The sequence below is a fragment of the Bombus affinis genome, chromosome 1 (genome assembly GCF_024516045.1).
Source record: "Bombus affinis isolate iyBomAffi1 chromosome 1, iyBomAffi1.2, whole genome shotgun sequence".
In the NCBI taxonomy this organism is placed as follows: Eukaryota; Metazoa; Arthropoda; class Insecta; order Hymenoptera; family Apidae; genus Bombus; species Bombus affinis.
The window spans coordinates 885,906-904,142 of NC_066344.1; the positions used below are offsets into that span (position 1 = coordinate 885,906).

The 18,237-nt window shown below is 41.0% G+C and overlaps 1 protein-coding gene and 1 long non-coding RNA gene across 7 annotated transcripts in view; one reads left to right on the forward strand and one right to left on the reverse strand.

Moving 5' to 3' along the window:
- The window catches only part of LOC126916743 (protein couch potato-like), a 179,344-nt gene extending 163,945 nt beyond the window's left edge, over positions 1 to 15,399 (reverse strand). For 4 of the 6 annotated variants that reach the window (XM_050722862.1, XM_050722846.1, XM_050722855.1 and 1 more), the window contains exon 1: positions 13,949 to 15,398. In XM_050722862.1, the coding sequence (XP_050578819.1) occupies positions 13,949 to 14,011 (63 nt within the window). In that variant the 5' untranslated portion in view covers positions 14,012 to 15,398. Of the gene's footprint in view, positions 1 to 13,948 lie in introns of all 6 variants that reach the window. The other 2 variants (XM_050722870.1, XM_050722880.1) reach the window with 2 other exon arrangements.
- On the forward strand, positions 13,357 to 17,993 carry LOC126916804 (uncharacterized). The gene is made up of 3 exons (XR_007710736.1): positions 13,357 to 13,590; positions 16,258 to 17,435; positions 17,572 to 17,993. It is a non-coding gene; the product is annotated as an uncharacterized LOC126916804 (long non-coding RNA).
- The last annotated feature ends 244 nt before the right edge of the window (positions 17,994 to 18,237 follow it).

Consider the following 18,237-nt stretch of genomic DNA (forward strand, 5'->3'; position numbering starts at 1 on the left):
TTTCTAGTTTTGCGGATCTTTATACAGTCCAATGTCTTTGTGAACGGAACTAAAGAAACAGAACCTAAACAGGAATTTATGTCATCCAGTAAATATTACAGTAAGTATTTAACTATGGATATTCCCTATATTTTCACACAATACTATAGACATTTTATACATTTTTGCGTTTCTAAATTTTCTACTATTGCACGAACATCCGTAACATAAATGTTATAGTCAAAGAATCGTTTAAAGCGTATCGATTCGATGAATCACACGAACGCGTTGAAATCGCTGCCCACGAGTAAAGTGAAATGGTCCTGATTATAGTCAGACACATATTATGGTTTGACGAATACAAAGCATAATGAGGCCTGCATTAGATGAACTTGAAGATAAATGTATTTGGTGTTGAAGTTGACTAGGATTATTAACAAAAGCGAAGTAAGCGCGTTATGATTTCATGGAAAATCACATTGCTCGCAGCGTTGCTAATGCGCACCATATAGAACAACCTAATGGAAACAGGTCATCCTAATATGTTCCATTACATTAATACTGAACATGGGAACATATTAGTAACAAATGTTCAAAAAGGCTAATGCAATAGATGTAAAAGAAAATTCCAAACATTTATAAACTAATGACATTTTTGTAACAATATCGTACGTTACTTCTTCGCAAGATATTTCTAAATACATAAATTCTTTAACCTGTCGAACCAAACTTGTTTATCGCGTTTTATGCAATTTTCAAAGTACTTTTTATACAAATTGAAATGTATATCTATTAAAATATTAAAGAATCTAGCATAGTTCAATAAATTACTCTACATGATATACGTAAAATCAAACTTATAAACTAATAACATTTTTCAAACAAAATTACATGTTGTTTCTTTTATAATATAATTCTCAATATCCATATCCTTTAATCTACTAATAAACTAAGCCTATTTTACTCTTCTTCGTCAATTTCCTAGAACGTACTGTCTCTCGTGTATTATTACATTCTTGACTCAAGTTGAAGTCTACGATAAAACGTATAAAACATATTAAAAGAACCTGTCTGTTTGCAGCAAGTTAATCCGTGCAACTCGCATTTAGGAAATAATTGTTATCCGTCTTGTTTATACTTGAAAGGATAATAAACAGGGCGATTAACGTCTCTGTACCGTTTCAACGTTTTGTCAGAAAGTTGCAGGACGAGTTGTCTAGCCGCGTTAGATTTAGAAAGTAGAACCCGATCTGCCGACCGGCCCTTGCCAGCGGAGAAACCGATACAAGAAGTAGAATGGCTGCAAAAAAATCTGCAGTCCAAATTGAAACCGTGATTGGCAGACTTCGATTGCTTCGGCCGACGATCCCCATCGTTTTCGATCGTAATACTTCAGTCTCGGGACACTCTCGGTCTCTCTGGTTCCACCTATCTGTTTTTCGTCTTTGCCATAAATTCCATTTCGGGGAATGTTATTTCGTGGCCGGCAAGTTTAATCGAGTTTCGTCATTCAAGAAGCTCGACGCTGGACCACAGGTTCCTCTTCGTCTGCCCATGGGGAGCAGGAACGCGAGTTCCAGGCGTGGCTTATTATTTTCGATATTGCGCAACGAACCGCAGAGATCTGACCTTTTAAATATTGACAATTACCGAAATAGACCACGTGTGTTTGCGTTTGCGAGCCAACTGAGCCCCACCATCGTAGCGATACATTTTAATGAATTGGAATCGCGACGAAAACGGATTATCGATAACGAAGAATTTTCCCTTGCACCTCTTGGCGTTTAGAAGCGATCCTGCTACACACGCTTCGCCATGTGATATTTCACGTTAGAGTAAGTGGCAAATGTGTTTAAACTTTTCAACCGAAATGACTGCGATAACTCGCGAGTGAAACGAAAAATATTATTACACGATCAATTTGAAACGAGTAATTACAACGTACATGAAATTTATTCCTAAAAGGTGGTTCTATGAAAGATGAAAATTCCAATATCTTTACATAATACAATAATCGTATTTTAAACGGACTCAAGTTCCACAAAGTGTGTCTACTATCCTATTACAACCTCTCCAAACATTCTACCCATGGCCCGTCGTTCCTTTAAAAAAGCGATTCTCGAGGAAACGAGGTATCGTGATCCGTTTAATTTCTTCTACATTCGGAACGCATCTCAGATCGTCATACCATTGTGTTCGAGATACCGAACGAATTGACTATCCGCCATTGCATCTCAGACACAAATTAAACGTCTCGGATCATCTCGTGAAATCTGCCGAGCGATATCCCGGCGAATAAAATAGAAACACGCAGTTACTGTGCGATTCAGTCTTTAAAAAAAAAAAAAAAAAAGGAAAAGTTCATGCTGTAATCTCGACGAACGTAAAGGCCTATTCCGAAGACGCGTTGCGCGCGTGCGAAAGCCGCGCATCTGCTTTGCAACACGAAGTTACAATAAAAGAGTCTTACGTAATAACGACGATTACACGAGAGCCAGTGGGACCTTCTTGCGTAAACTGCTTGCGTGTTGTCGGTCGGAAAAATTCTCCGCTACGATCCAACTAAGACACCCGGGCGAATTTTATCGTCCACATAACTTTGCTCGCAATCCCCTTGCCTTATCGCTTGGATCACGCCGAAAAACAACTCTACCCTTCTATCTCTCGCTCCTTTATCCGTTCCTCTTCTTTTCCATGTCTCGCGACTCGCGGTATTCCGCCAACAAACCGTCTTCCTGTAAACGAAATTCTCCCAAAGTTTCGTTTCCAGGAACACGTTACGTAGCTATTTTATAGCGGACATTCGAACGTACGCTCGCCTCGCACCATTACAAACGTAATTCATCGTACAGTATAACACCTCTGGTTTTTCCGTAAAGAGGAACAAGCTTGCGAGTGAACGATGATCTTGCGGCTTCGAGTTGGATCACGTTTTGGTTCTTTGGTGGGTGATTTAATGGAGATTTTAGATTACTGGGATATTTTGGACGTAGGATTACAGAGGAGAGCGGAATGGTTCTGGTATCAATGACCTATTCTACTTAAGGAGAATTGGAAAGCCAGAATATTACAAAGGTAAGATTGGAAAGACAGAAATTTGTCAATTTTATGAGCGTCGATCTGTTGGAAGTGGAATTGCAGAGGAATAGAACAATGACCTATCCTACTCAAGGAAAATTGGAAAGGCGTATCCCGCCGATGTTACGGTCAACTTCATAAATCTCTTTGTGAAATAATTTTAAGCGATTTACAAAATTGAACGTTGGCCCGTATGTTCTTGATACCTGATTTATTATTAGCGGTACCTTCTTCGCTCAAAAATTAATGAAATAAAAGCAAGTATTTTTTGGAACGTTACGTCTCCGACACAGAGTAATAGCCTTGAAGCGTAACATATAGATGTACGTCAAGGAGTCAAGAAACAACATGTATCTGAAGCGATTATCAAGAGAAAGTAGAAAAATCCATATTGGTAAGATTTATAGACGTCTAAAGATGTTTGCGACTTGCTTTAAAGCGGAACAAAGCTTGGAATTACTAAATCCAGTTGTGAACTTAATCTCGTACCTACTTAATCGTCGGTTAATTTAATAACAGAAACTTTAATCCCATGGTAAATCTTCGTTTCGATCCCCGCGTAATCGACATTTTCTCCTCGAAGCTATATTGCGAATAGAAAGTAACGTTAGACGATAATACTCCCAATATCGTACGACAATAGAGTTATTTAAACTGGCCGCGTATTAACAACGTTCTTCTTTTCTAGTCAACGTATTGGCGGTCGAAAAATCGAGCTAATTCCAGGAAAATAAAATTCCTCCCATAAATCCTTCCAAATCGAATCAAACCAGACAACCTTTCACCCCTCTGCAATTTCCCATCCGTCTGACCTACCCGAACAATCCACGAGACGATCAAACGCATACGCTCAAACGTGAAACAAGTACTCGATCTTCTTCTACACTCGCCGCTTCCTCGAAACCGAATTTTCCCCGAGAGTGCAACTTTATCCTGTACTTGGAGACTGCATCCTGGTCTGCTCGTTGGACAAGGTAAAAGAACGCACATATATGTACGAATAGCGAAAGAAAGAAATAGAAGAAGTTTATCTTTGGAAAGACAATTCTTCGAGTTAACTTTTTAAACTAAGAAAAATGTCGTGACGCGTTGGAACGAATTGTTGATCTAGGAACTAGTACAGCAAATTTGAATTAAATAATCCAAATTATACGCGTATAGACGAACAAAGGGAGAAGAAGTTACAGGAAACATTTCTTCCGAAAATCAACCTGTAGCGGCACTCGACGGTAAAATTCATAACGGTTTCCGTCCAGTGAATCCGCTACACAAAAACCGTGTGTACCGATAGATTAGTTTATTATAGATCCGACAACCTTAGGCGGTTACCGAAGGTTAATCGAAATCCGTCGTTTTTGTCGTGATCATAGGCCTTCGAGTCGACTATCCGAAAAGTCAAAATTCGTAAACAAGGTCGAGAGTTCGGCGTCCGTTGGGATCTTTCGAGAACACCTTCGAAATTAAAATCCCGGCGCCTTTTGTCTACTCCGACGGTTATAAATATAGCGAACAGGGAAGCGAGGCAACCTTTGTGACACGAGAAGTAACAGCTATATTCGTAATCACGAATCAAGCCAGCAGTCGTATTATACGACTAGTGTACACGTAGGGTATATTTTAATAAATTATATTGTTAAATATACTCCAGTGTTTTTAAACCTTCTATCGTTTACATACCATCTCAAACCTTTTCATCCACGATCAAACGGAATATTCTGATTTTGACGCAGTCGAACGAATTACAGATTCATGGGGGACTAGATATCGAATTCAGATGGCACGACCCAACTTATAATATATACAAGCGCAAAGAGAAAGAGGTAAAGAAAACACGTCTGGCGAAGATCAACCTGTTTATCCAATACGAAGGAAACGTCGTGATTTTCGTCAATCAAACTGACCATCTCTGGACTGATCCAAGTTACACGCGGACAAACCGATTACTTCGATAGAATCCACCGATTCTTATTCAAACTTGGTTCGTCGTGCCTTTCAGAATCCGATTTGTACGTAACAAAAATCCGCTGGAAAACGCACGAAGAAAGAAGAAAGCAACATAATCATTGGGATTTATGCGCAAGTGCCGTTTCTACGGTGAGTGCGAGACTCTGTGAAAGTTGCATCGGCCCGTAAAAAAATCGACAAAGATATTTCAAATTCACTGGGCAAATAGCTATCGGACACGAGGTATAACGGCATTATCCTCTTAGCTGTAGGTTGAACGCGGTATCGCGTTATGCGTTAACTTTCATTGATGTGTGCAGGTGCGTGCATAAAGAGAACCGCTCACTGATTCCACGTATCCTCCCTCTTTCTCCCTCTTTTTTAACCCGTTCCACATCCTGTTCTGCCGCATTTCGTACACGTATGCCTCCTTCTCTCTCTTTCTCTCTCCTTCTCTCTCTTCCCTTCCGTCGCTGTCCAGAACTAGTCGCGTTGCGCTAATTTACACGTGTATCTACCTCGGGCGCAACAACTTGCCACCGACGTTTCAATGTTTCGAAGGTAAACGTTAATGCGTGCAAATTAACCGAAATTCGAGCGCATTCGCACGCACGAATAAATCCGACGTTGGTCGTGTTGCGTGTACCTTCGATTGCACTCTGCATGGTAAAATTGTGGCAAAGCGGTGGATTTTGGTAAACGAGCCGTTTACAGGCCAAGGTGGTTAGCTTTACTTTTTGAAATTTCCCAAATTCATAGGTTGTCGATGCTTATCCCGCGTAATTTCCATAAAACGTGAAACGTGGAATTTTTCAAACTACTCGGATTTGTCAAAGAGACGCGCGATCGCGAGTATCGCGCGGTTGCCACGAACGTTAATTTCTTGTCAAAAGTCCCTACGATAAATTCTTCCATGTTAATAGCTAGAGCAACATTTGCATCGATGCGTCTATCGCAACGGAATATACGACCAAGAATTGATAAGAAATATCGAGCGAAACCACTTTATCTGGCAAAAACTAATTTTTCACTTTCTGCAAAAATTGTCGAACTAATTTCGAACAGACCAACGATAATCTACATTTTCGGAGTTCCACTAGCCGGAATCTAATTCCAAAGAATCAATCCAATCGCCGGTGGATGTAGCTTTCGCGAATGGAACACGAAGGTGGAAAAAATTGCGCCGCGATCCCGTGCGATTTAATGAAATTCCTTGGTTTCGTGGATAAAGTTGAAACGAAGTTTATGTTGGGAAACGATCGAGTTCGCCTCTATAGCGAAACAGTCGGTGCTTTCGAAAGTTTCGTATAATTGAAGCAACGAACATGCAGAAGAGAGAAATACGTACTAACCCTACGACGGATAGGATGAACGGAAAATGATCGGTGCCCGTTGTTTTCCAGCGTGATGCCTATTTGATCGATTATAACATAGACGTATGAAAGTTTATATTACACGCGTGCACGTATATACAGTGGAACGCTAAATTTTGCACGAAGCATAGAACTGAAAATTAAATTGAACGTATCGCTAATTTTGTTATTTACGGTCGGTTGGTTTTGTGTACCAAATTTACTTGATATTAATGCGAGTGCTGTTCGAAATTTAATTACGTAAAATATATGCCGTCGGTAGCTGAGCGAGGACGCGGCTTAACGAACGTGAAAATAAATTAGCCTATACAGACATTATGAACTAATCAAACATCGATCGATATAACGCGACATGCATCGTCAAAAAATTGTACGCCTAAACTTTGTGATCGAAAAGGTTTTTATTTGTATAAAACTGGTAAAAGAATATTTTGAAAGGTGACACGAAACGACGTTACGTTTCCTACGCTTTGTAGCATTTTCAAGACGCAAAAATCAATAATCATAATGTAGATTCGTGTACGAATACCTTTATCCGTTAATTTCTCGATACTCGCTTTGTTTCTTTCGTTGGAATAAGAAAGATCGCCAGATATTTCCACGCACTGGACTAAAGCTAAAACGCGCAACAATCACCTCGGGCGAATTGATTATCGAGCGTGTCCATGTTAACCGAGAAGGTAAGAAGCGTTGCAAAATTAATCCCCATTTTATTTCGTCCTCGACAGAGTAGAAAATTAATTCTTTGGTTGCACTCGCCACATTTTCCAAAGGGTAGATCCCTGACGCGTCCAGACATCATAAAAATGCGAATCAGAGCGTGAAAAACCTGGAAAGCGTTTTTGATCGTTATACAATCGGCCACGGTCCGCGATTCTGGCGATTTTACGTTACGCAATCGTAACATGGAAATTTTCTGTATTTCGAAACAACGAAATTCTGGTTAGAAAACAACGTAGCTTGCTTTTCCTACCAACCTACCTCCTATTTTCATCCGAATAATATAGCTAAGAGAAACGTTGTACTTCTATCTTAGCAATTAAAGAATAAAAATAAGATATAATCTAAAAAGATCATCGTATGCTTAGGAAAGAAGTTTCTCGGAAAATTAGATCTGTTCTTTGCATAGGATTGGCAACAAGGATTATAAAATATATATATAAAGAAGAATCTAGGTACGCATTGTCTCTTTTTCTAAGATAAATTTTTATTTCTAATCTTATTTCAACTCCTAAAACTTGTGAACCGCTGTTAAACGAACTTCTTCTCTGTTTAACTTCCACTTTCGATCTTCTTCGTACTTCACTGACGTCATCTTGATAATATGCAAATTCTTGTACGTGTTTACTGATAAAAAATAGGAAAATAAAGAAGGCAACTACGCAAATAAAAACCTTGATAAATATATATAACACTTATTCTTTTCGAAACGTAAATTTTAGTACTAAAAACTGATATTTTAAAAAGCGTTGAAATATTCGTATAACGATGTTTAAACTATTCTTCCCTTAACTCCGCTTCCATGTATGCAACGTTAATACTTGAAAATTACCGTAGCAATTTTAAATGCACGATATTCGATGGAGAATCGCTTCTCGCGTGCAGACATTTTCCAAAGAGAGAAAGGGAGGAGAGAGAGAGAGAGAGAGAGAGAGAGAGAGAGAGAGAGAAACGTCTGGCATTAAAATAATTCTCGAACGACTCTCCAACTTCTTGCGGCAGGTTTCTCTTTTCCCCCGTGGCGGAAATCGGCTCCACGTGTTTCCCAGACGCGGCACCGATTTCCGGGCAACGTTAAAAATTCCAACGAGTCCATTCGAAGCTAATTGACCGCGAAGCAAAGTTCCATCGCGTGGATCTTATTTTCCAAATTGACTGCGCGTCCAACCGCGAGTTCGTTAAACGATACTGCGAATTTCTATATCTCAGTCTCGCTCTGATTTTATCGACCAACAAGGACTCTCGACGATTTCAGCAGACATCTAACGTGAAATTGAAACGAGGAATCATGCGTAACGATGGCGATTCTTCCGATATTTTCTGTAAACTCGAGATCATTTTTAACGTAAGAAATCGTACATTTGGTCGAGAATGGTGGAAAGAACGCAATAAGGTTAAATCGTCGAATTGATATCTAGAGATCGTCGTTTCACGCCGTCCAGTTATCATACGCGAATTCGATGCTCATCGATGCTCGTATCGATCGTCGTTTATCTCGCTTCTGGAAATCCAGCAGCTCGATTTAGTATACAACGCCGGATAAACGTGTTTGGGCTATTATTCCACTGCATAATTCCAAGCGTCAAATACGTTCTTGCAATTAATTTAGAGACTGTGGATTACAGTTTTGGTTCGATCGCGTAAACGCTCGGCGAATAGTTAATAAAACTAATACATTGTTTCGTTCGTGTTAGACGAATAGACTGGGTTTAGTATCCGAAAATTTGCGTATGGATAGAAAATCGAGGAATGGCTGATGCATGAAACGTTAAGTTTGATACAGTTGGAGCTTTGATCGCGATATATTCCCATCATTTTAACGATTAAACGATTTCATCGACCATCGTTCCTAGAGTAGATACTATTGGCTTCCTAACGGAGATGCAGAGTAAGAGAAACGATTAATTATAAACGAACGATTCGTGCTACGCTACTTTTCCTCGATAATCACTGAAATTCGATGATCTACGGTATAGACGTTTCAAGAATAGTATCAACAAGAATAGGAGTCGTAACATCATAAGCAAACAAGTCCAACACTTTTATCCCATTACAATCAAACAAGCCTCGCCTAATTGAATTAAGACCATAGGTTCCCTATAATGACATACACAAGACTATCAGAAAAAAGCTAATAGCAAGTTCCAAAGTACATAAAATTTGATCCTTCTACATCTATGACGAAAAGAAACTCAACGAGGAGAGGTAAAACTATCAGGGAGGCGAGGTAAGGCGAGGTTCGTCTATTAAAAATTATACTTTGCCTATCCTATGTGTTCTATTGTACGTTTTCTATACGTTCCTTTGAACTTCGCACAAACGCGTAAAAGCCCGCAATCTGTTCGTCAGCAACCAAAGAACCTGTCGCGCGCTAACGACAGTTTTGTCGCTTAGGAAAAGGGCATTTGACGACGCGGAACGACGTTTCTTAGCTACTTAGCTCGCAGCAATCAAAAATTCAATTTCTTCTTCTTGTAACGACGCCTTGCGATAATAAAAGGCTCTTGCGATTCTTCTTGTAATTTACAGTATAAATAAATGCTAAAGCGACAGTTTTGTCGCTAACGCGCGTACAGCCTCATCCGCGACAACTTCGATCGTTCTTATTCCGATAAAACATAATCTATCCGCCTTCTCCTGCTTAGAATTTCGTTCGTCTACGCTCGACCAAATTAATTGGAAAACAAGCGTGGAATATTATTTCGGTCTCGTAGCAAACTGACGGGCGAAATAGAGGGCGAAACGTGAGGCCATTTCGTGAATTTCGCCGGCGAAATAGTCGTGGGAAATGTAAAAGCGTTTCCTCGTTACATTCACGCATGGACCCATCACGCGACAAATACGTTTTTATCCGTGACGTGGCGAGAATTAAATTTTCCCCCCGTCGTACTTTCCTTGAATAGGCTAGCGGGGAATGTAGAAGGGACAAACAGCGAAGAGGAGCCAGCAACGGTGCAGTGGCGAACAGTGGGAAAAATCGCGCAATTCTACCCTTTCCCCCTTCTGAAAAAACCTGTGCACGCTTTTTATCTCAAGATCACCGGCTAAATTTTAATTACGACCCGAGCTACAGAGTGTATAACTTTTATTACGTGGCTTATTTCGCTGGTTGCGGTGAAGGGCGGAAACCAGAGTCGAAGAACTCGGATTTCACCGTGTTACGCAGCTGATATGCGAAACAAAGAGATTTTTCTGCCGGGTTGTTCACGATTTGTAGATCATCGTCGACATTGTGACGATTTGTGATTCATTTGCATCATCGTTTGCATCAAACCCTTAACCCTTAACAACATCGTACGTACGATTTGGAATAATAAAATACTTTTGACTCTGATGCCCTATGCCATTTAATATAAAAATTGTCAATGTTTCAGCGCGAGGTTACCCTTTACAGAGGTAAAGGTAAATGTAATTTGGCGTTTAGGCGAACCCATTGATCTTACACTTTATTCATCGACCGTTCGAATCTCAATTCTATCGATCTTTCCATCAGTTCAATTCTGCAAGAGCTTACTATTACGTTGACTTTGAACTTCCAAAATTACAATTTCGTATAGCTCTTTCCACGATCCGCGCAACTTTTACACATTGTATGTTCACTGTCCGGTCTTTCGCTAGTTAACAACGTTCACGCTTCGGAACGTAAATTGTAAACGATCCGTCAATAGCAATGTCGATCTCCGTCGATAACCTCCTAATCGAGCGTTGATGTTCCTGCTTGCGAGCAATGCGGAAGAGCACGCACGGAAAGGAATCGTAAAAGGAAACCGAGCAAAACGATGGCCAAGTTTCCTGCTCTCGTGTCGTCGTTCCCGTTCGATACATCCACTCTTCCTGATCCACGTGACAGACCGTCCGACAAAGCCGGTCGTGCGAGAAAATCGTGATTTTCTCCGCGCTAAAATCTCGATCCGTAAGATCGAACGATCGCACCAAACGTGACCGAAACGAACGGCAATCGCAAGATACACGTCGGCCAAACTATCGTTCGGTTCATCGAGGACAACGCGTTGGAACCACGAGTAACGATACACAGATTCAAATACGTTGCAAGTATGTAAAAGCGAAGCGATGCTTTCCAGTAGAATCAAACTTAATCCTACTGTCATCCTCGCTTCTTCTTCGCGATTGTATCTCTTCCGACATTTTCTACCTTTTTTCAACTATTTTATTCATAAAAACCGTGAAACGCGTACAAGATACGGAAATTGCATCGAATAGTAAAACCAAATATTTGAAAACTGTGTATATTTTATCCCTGCCGAGGTCGTAAAATTCTGAGAGATACGATAATTCAAAATCTATGCAGCAGTGCTTATGTTTGCGAAAAAAAAAAACTGTACAAAAAGCGCTAAAATTAATACGAAACGTAATATATACGTATATTTACAGTATATGAAAAGTATATATAAATATAAAGAGGAGTGAACAATTACGAATTTAAAGATATTTAGAATCAAATTTTACACGTATCTGTCGGATCAAGCGCGACCTTTGGAAGGTTAATAATATCTATTGAAATATAATGTTTATTTCGGATGATATGGGAGCAAGTAGGACGGCAAGGTTAAACGCGACAGATTCAAACCCCCTGTGAATACTTTGAGAAACGAAGTAAGTTCTGTCAAATAGAATAATCGTCGAGTAGGTACGAAACTTTATGAACGTCTTAGCAAAAATTCTCCGTCCTCTCAAAAGTATCTTTTCCGATTGTCATTAAAATCTGCTATCGTAATTTTCATGCACGATGTAATTCTACGCTGATAATAATCGATTGCATGCAGCCTGTAAAAGCATAAACAGGATATACGTATTTCTGAATTTCACGACTCGATCGGTACTCGCAGGAGTATCGATTAATTCTGATATCGAAGTACTTGTAATTAGATTTTTTAAACTCGCAAGTACTCGTTTCGATGTTCGCAAACTGCTTGCGAAGGTCGAATACTTCGCGAAGTACGATGAATCAACTATTTATATGTTATGAGTAATATTCGAACGGTACGAACCTTGAGTATTGATTCGGATTTATAAGTACGTAGGTACATGTTAAACTTGATCCCACCACTAACCATGAGGAAACAAACAGCCAGAAATAATTCCGCGAATGTTGCGCTTCGAAAATAAGTATCGCGATATTTCACACGGTTGTGCAACGCCCTTGCTGTATTAACAATTTACGATGCGATTCGCAGGCACGAGTTTCAAACGCTTTAGTTTTCCTTCGATTTTAATCGATCGTGTGTAAAGCGTTCGAACGCGTCGCGAGAAGTTCCCTCTGTTTCTCGGTGACGTTAGTAAGGGAAGTTCTATAGCGTGAATAATAAATCGTCTTTGATTCGCTTCTATTACGGGCAGCGCCTCCATTTTGTCCCTAGAAGGTGAAGAAGTCGCGTAAAAGGGACGTTAGAACGATGTAACACGAGTTAAAATACGATAGAACGTAGAGGGTACTCCTTGAAAGGGATTACGTTGGCGTACGATGAAAAATTTACCGATGTATATATTAATTCTATCCCGATGTGTTATTCAAATTTCGCGCGTCATCGTGTTGATCAAATATCGATAGCGATCGATGCGTTGCATTGAAAGCTGCACGTTCGATCAAAAAGCAGGTACATAACTAGTAAGCGCCACACAAGTTGGTCTACAAGACCGACAGTTTCGTGAAAGTCGATCGAGAATTCGCTAGACAAGTGCCTGCAGCTAATAACCGGCGACTTGAACGATCGTCCAATATATATCACGAGCAAGCATGATTCATGATTATATATAAGAGACTTAAGGTTTTCTATGACGAACAAAGCGTATGTACTTGTTTTTCGTAGGACTCCGATAATAAAACAGTTGGCGCGGTCGCCTACTACCTATGTAACGTCTGATAATGCGTGTGTCGTGTGACGAAGCGTAATCCAACGGCATATGATGTGACAGAGAGCGTATAGCGAGCCCTCCGCGGGTCTCGCGTTGCGGAAAAATCAATAACAAGCGTGGTCTGGCGTGGCGCGTCACTCTCTCAGGTGCTCGGCTGCGAGGAAGGAAGCCGGCCTGCTAAACCAGCCTATCCAGCCAACCGACCGATCGAGCGGACGATGGAAACGAGTCACCTGCGGCACACACTGTGTATTGTGGTGCACGATCGAATTCCCGCCTTCTCTCTGCCCATATACACGCTCGTAGCGTTAACGCTCTCTATACACATGCTTGCACAGGACTGAACCGCGTGTATGTATATACGTGTAAGTACTATGTGCACCGGCAGCCACGACACAGCAAGCACGCAAAGTTTGCGCGTGCAACGCGCCTGCGCGTTCTCGTGACGTGTAAGCCCTGGAAAGAGGAACGAGGAGGGAAGAATACGATGTACACGAGAAAAGGAAAGCGACGGGAAGAGCGAGCAAGGTAGAGTAATATATAGAAGAAGAGGGAAGAAAACGAGGAAGGAAGAGAAACGAGCAATATGGCGAGCGTAGGAGTGGGACGGAGGGTAACTAAGGTAAGTTGATGGGAAGGAAGGAAGGAAGGAAGTAGGTATGTCGGATGCCCTGTGCAAATGTGTGTACGCGCGCGGCCTCGCGCGGCGCGGCACGGCGCAACGAACGGCGAGAGAAAGGGAGAAGGGTGAAAACGAGGAAGCAATCGGCGGCTCTGGTATACATACACGTATAATACATACATAGCGCATACATATATTTATATATGTACATATTTATATATATGTAGAGAGGGGGAGAGAGAGAGAGAGAGAGAAAGAGAGAGAGAGAGAGAGAGAGAGGGAAGGAGAGAGGATCGTGCGTAATGCACAGGCGCGTCGTTAACGATACAATGTACGGTGTAGTAGTTAGTGCACGTACCTCGTCTTCACCGGTGGCTACCGTGTTGACGGAGTCCATACTCTGTGAGAGCGGTGCGTCCATGATGCAAGCGAGTTTGCTGGATGGTCCGGGGTTTCCGGGGGCTGCGGTTCGAGCGGGTGGCGGCGATGAGTCCACCGTATCCCGTCTCGGGCGTTTTAAAGCGGGCGGCGTTATGGTTGTACCGGCGAAGACGACAGGCGCCTCCAGGACGTATCACTGGAAATAACCCTTTTCTCGCGAGAAACCCAGGCGTATCGCCTCCTTCCTCCTTCTCCACCTTTCCCTCCTTTCCTTTCCGTTGGCGAGCGCGCGCGCGCACGTATATCCACGTACGTACGATCTATGTCTCTTGTACTTTCTTCCGTTCTGTCCTTCTACCCTCTCTCTCTCTCTTTCTTTTCGTCTTCGTTTCGCTTCTTCCGCTTCCTGTTACGTTTCTTCTTGATCGCTTGCACCTCCGCCACCACCGCCACCACCTCCACCACCTCCAGCCCTACGACAGCGCGGTGCTGCTGCTGCTGCTGCTGCTGCTGCTGCTACCGTTACTCTCGTTGCACCTGTCACGAGCTGTGCAAGGGCGTCAGGAAAGACCGATACAGTGGGAAAGTAAGAGAGAGAGAGGGCTACAGCGAGAACCAGACAGTCTGAGCTGTAGGTAGAATGTGTATGTAGCCTGCAGGTGTTCCCACGCGTCTATTTTAGAGCAATCGATACACCGTGCCCGTGGAGGAGGGCCGAACCCAGAGAACGTGCTCTATAGTGGTGGTTCGTCGACGACACTTGTTCATTTACCGGCCGCAGGTAGTAACCCATGCAGCAGCGACGTGCTATCCTGATTCCTCTCTTGCTATCTCTTCTTCGCGTATTTTATAACACGTATATAATCGTAGACGATATTGATTAATAATCGCGTATCGATCGATCACGCGACCACGGAGATGAACCAGCACGGCGATGTTGAACAACGACGATCCGAATCCGGATGTACTCGCACGACGACGTGTGCAGACGAGACAGGCAGGTAACGGCGATTCGCGGGAGACGTAGAGCGCGTTTATCGCGAGCGCGGCGCGTGCGTTCGTCGTGTTTTACGTGTGCTTGTATTTTATATGTATTTCTTCGCGTGTTTTTATGTAGTTGATCGAGAAAAGATATGCATATGTATTAACGTTGACGATTGACCCTTTTGTATGTATACAATTGCGTGTCGATTAAACCAATTAAAGTAGAGACCGAGCGGCAAGGACGAGTAACTCGGCGAGGGACGAACGAAAAAACGTAGACCGCAATTTATAAATGAACAACACACCGGTCAGGCAAGTAAGAATAATAATAATATATTGTTACGTAAGCACTGCGACACGACTGGTACGCAGGTTGCCGATAGACTGACGGACTGCGAACGAGCACGACGCTCGAGACGGGTGCGCGCGCGGGGTCGAATCGCTGTCGGCGCAGGGGTGGGGCGCGGTGGGGTGGCCCGCGGGCCACTGGGTCGGGGTAGGTGAGTGGGTGGCAAACAGGGGTGGGGGTCACGCACGAGGTACGACGAGGGGGTCAAGGGGCAAGGCACGCGCCTAGAGGGGACTCGCCCTCCCATGTTTTACCTTTTCCTCCGACGATGCTCTAGGTGACTCCGACCGAGGAAATTGCGAGCTCTGCCTCTATCAAACGGAGGCACGACCGAGTTCGTTAATAAAGGGGAAAAAATGAGTGATTCTCCAGCTTCGCTACGCGCCTCTTTCGATTCCAGGAAACATGCTACTTTGTAGAAATTATGTTGACAACAACGTTGCTATGGACAATTGTGTATATTGCAGTTGTACGGCGGAGCGCGCGTTTTACCGTGACGCGAACCAACGCGTTCAACGATATACGCTAAAGCTAATCGATCGTTTGTAAATTGATACTTACTACTGCTCGTAAATTTCCTTTTTTATACGTGAATTTCATCGTGCACACGCGACATTTATTCTACATATGTATATTACCTTTCTGAATAATCTATTCGGTTATACGAACCCTCCATAACGGAGTGTAAAATATTTATTCTCGGAAGAATATTCATTTTAGCAGCTGTTATGACGCCACTGCTTTAATTTTAAATATTAGAAAACTAATGTATATATTGTACTATATCCCGTTTTCTTATTCGATAAAGAAATTCCCAAAGGTATTCAACCGCACGAAACATTGTCACGCGACTACTTTCTGGAACTGAAATATATTTCTTTTTTTTTTTTTTTTTTTTTTTTTTTTATTACTTATATTTATCCTTTTATAACGGACATCTGTATTTTCCATAGGACGCAGATGGTACGGAGTCCTCGAAAGAACCGAAAGGACGAAAGAGAGAACCACTGCGTGTTGCACCGTTCTACTCGAAAAACTTCGTAACCATACGCTTTCCCCATGACTAACAGGTGGAAGGCGTTTGAAATGTGCAGCTTTCCTCGAGATTAGCAGGTGGAGGATACTATTGGTGCCTCGTGCCGCGGATTATTTCGAACCAGATCTGGAGAAACCACCTTCCCTTGTAGAAAGCATATGGACGACTTAGCGCGACATTAAACCGTGCTTCAGTAGCGATCGTTTGACTTTTCAACATTAATATCGTAAAAAAATAACGATCAAATTAAAATAATATTAAACGAAACCTTCCAACAAAAGCTTTTATTCCTTTTTAAGATGAACTTTCATGGCGGAGAATGTAAGTGCAATGTCGTTTCTACGATTCTCTTTCAGACAAATCGCATTGAGGTTTAATTATAGATAAGCCAACCGACGCTGTTCGTTACAACGCGAAGATATAGCAGTGGACACTTCTTGCAAATTATATATTAAAGGGAAACGATTTTTCCAACGGCACCAGAGAAAGAAATTCTTGCTTTGAGAAAAGTTATCGTCACAAATAAGAAAGTAATATAGTTGCAGGATCGATAGACAGTAAAGTGTAGCGGAGAATATGTTTTATTGATGACTTATTGCTCGAATCGATCGACGGTTCCACGGTAGCAAATAGAGTAACAGTATACATATGCTTCTTAGTCGCTGAAAATTATAGCATTATCATTCGCTACTGTTTGTAGATATATATAAAGAATTTTTTTCGAAAATTGTACTAATTTTTCTACTGTCGATCACCAAATATATTTGTTTCAATTTTATTACATCATCGATGACGTGATTCTTGTTATTCCTGTTATTTATGAAATAAACACCAGTAAGTAAACAAGTGTAATGGCAATTAGATACATCTACTCTTACAGATGGTAGCTTACGTAAAGAATATGAAATGACTTGCACGCTATGATTACAGCAGCGCAAACTTAAAACGAACGTCCATGCCGTGTTATTTATTTCGCTCGATAATCGTTCACGCATACGAAAGCACAATGTTTAAAACAAAATTTCGTGCTGTTTTTAGAAAAATTCTAAAAGTGTATTCTACTTCGTTGTTATCGTGATTCTGTTACTGAATGAGGTAAAGAAAGTTTTCACAAACGTATTGAGTATTCTTTTACAAATTTATAAATTCGGATGAATTCTTTTAGTTTTTAATAATTTCTTTACGATAATAGTATTATGATAAAAGATTATAACATTTTTCAAATTCGTAGGTAAACTGATTTCAAAAATAAAGAATGTCACGCATCATCTTGTAAAATCAGAAAAGGAATAAGAAATGCGTTTCAAATCCATTCACGCGGATATTTCGGTGCTACTTTATCCTCCACAAAACTCATTTCTGTATCCTTTAGACAGACTGCAATATCCAAAATAAATCTTTCATATGACCGATCGATTTTCATGCTATGGATTGATGAAAAGACAACCTTCACGCTAAAAAAAATCGTCGATAGATACATATAAATAAACTTTAATGCTCTCTATTAACCTATATTGATTGTGAATATTTCTATCTTTTATTAAGTAATTATATTGCATTTCAAATCAAATATTTTAACAATTTTGGTGTATTAATTCTGCCTGTTTTTCATCAATTATATTGAATTTAAAAGATATAATTTGTTTCAAACAACATCAGAAATTATAAAGATTTATATATACGTAAAATTGTATTTAGTAATATTTTTAGGGTTTTTAGAAGTACTATATTTCTTAGAGTATGATGTCTTGTAGTATACTCATATAATATAACAGTACCTCAAATTGCACACATTAGTTTATCTATTTCTAATACCGAATACTTAATTTTATTGGTTAGTTCTATTTTGTCCAATTTTCGAGCCATTAATACGATTTATTTAGAAAGGCATAATACT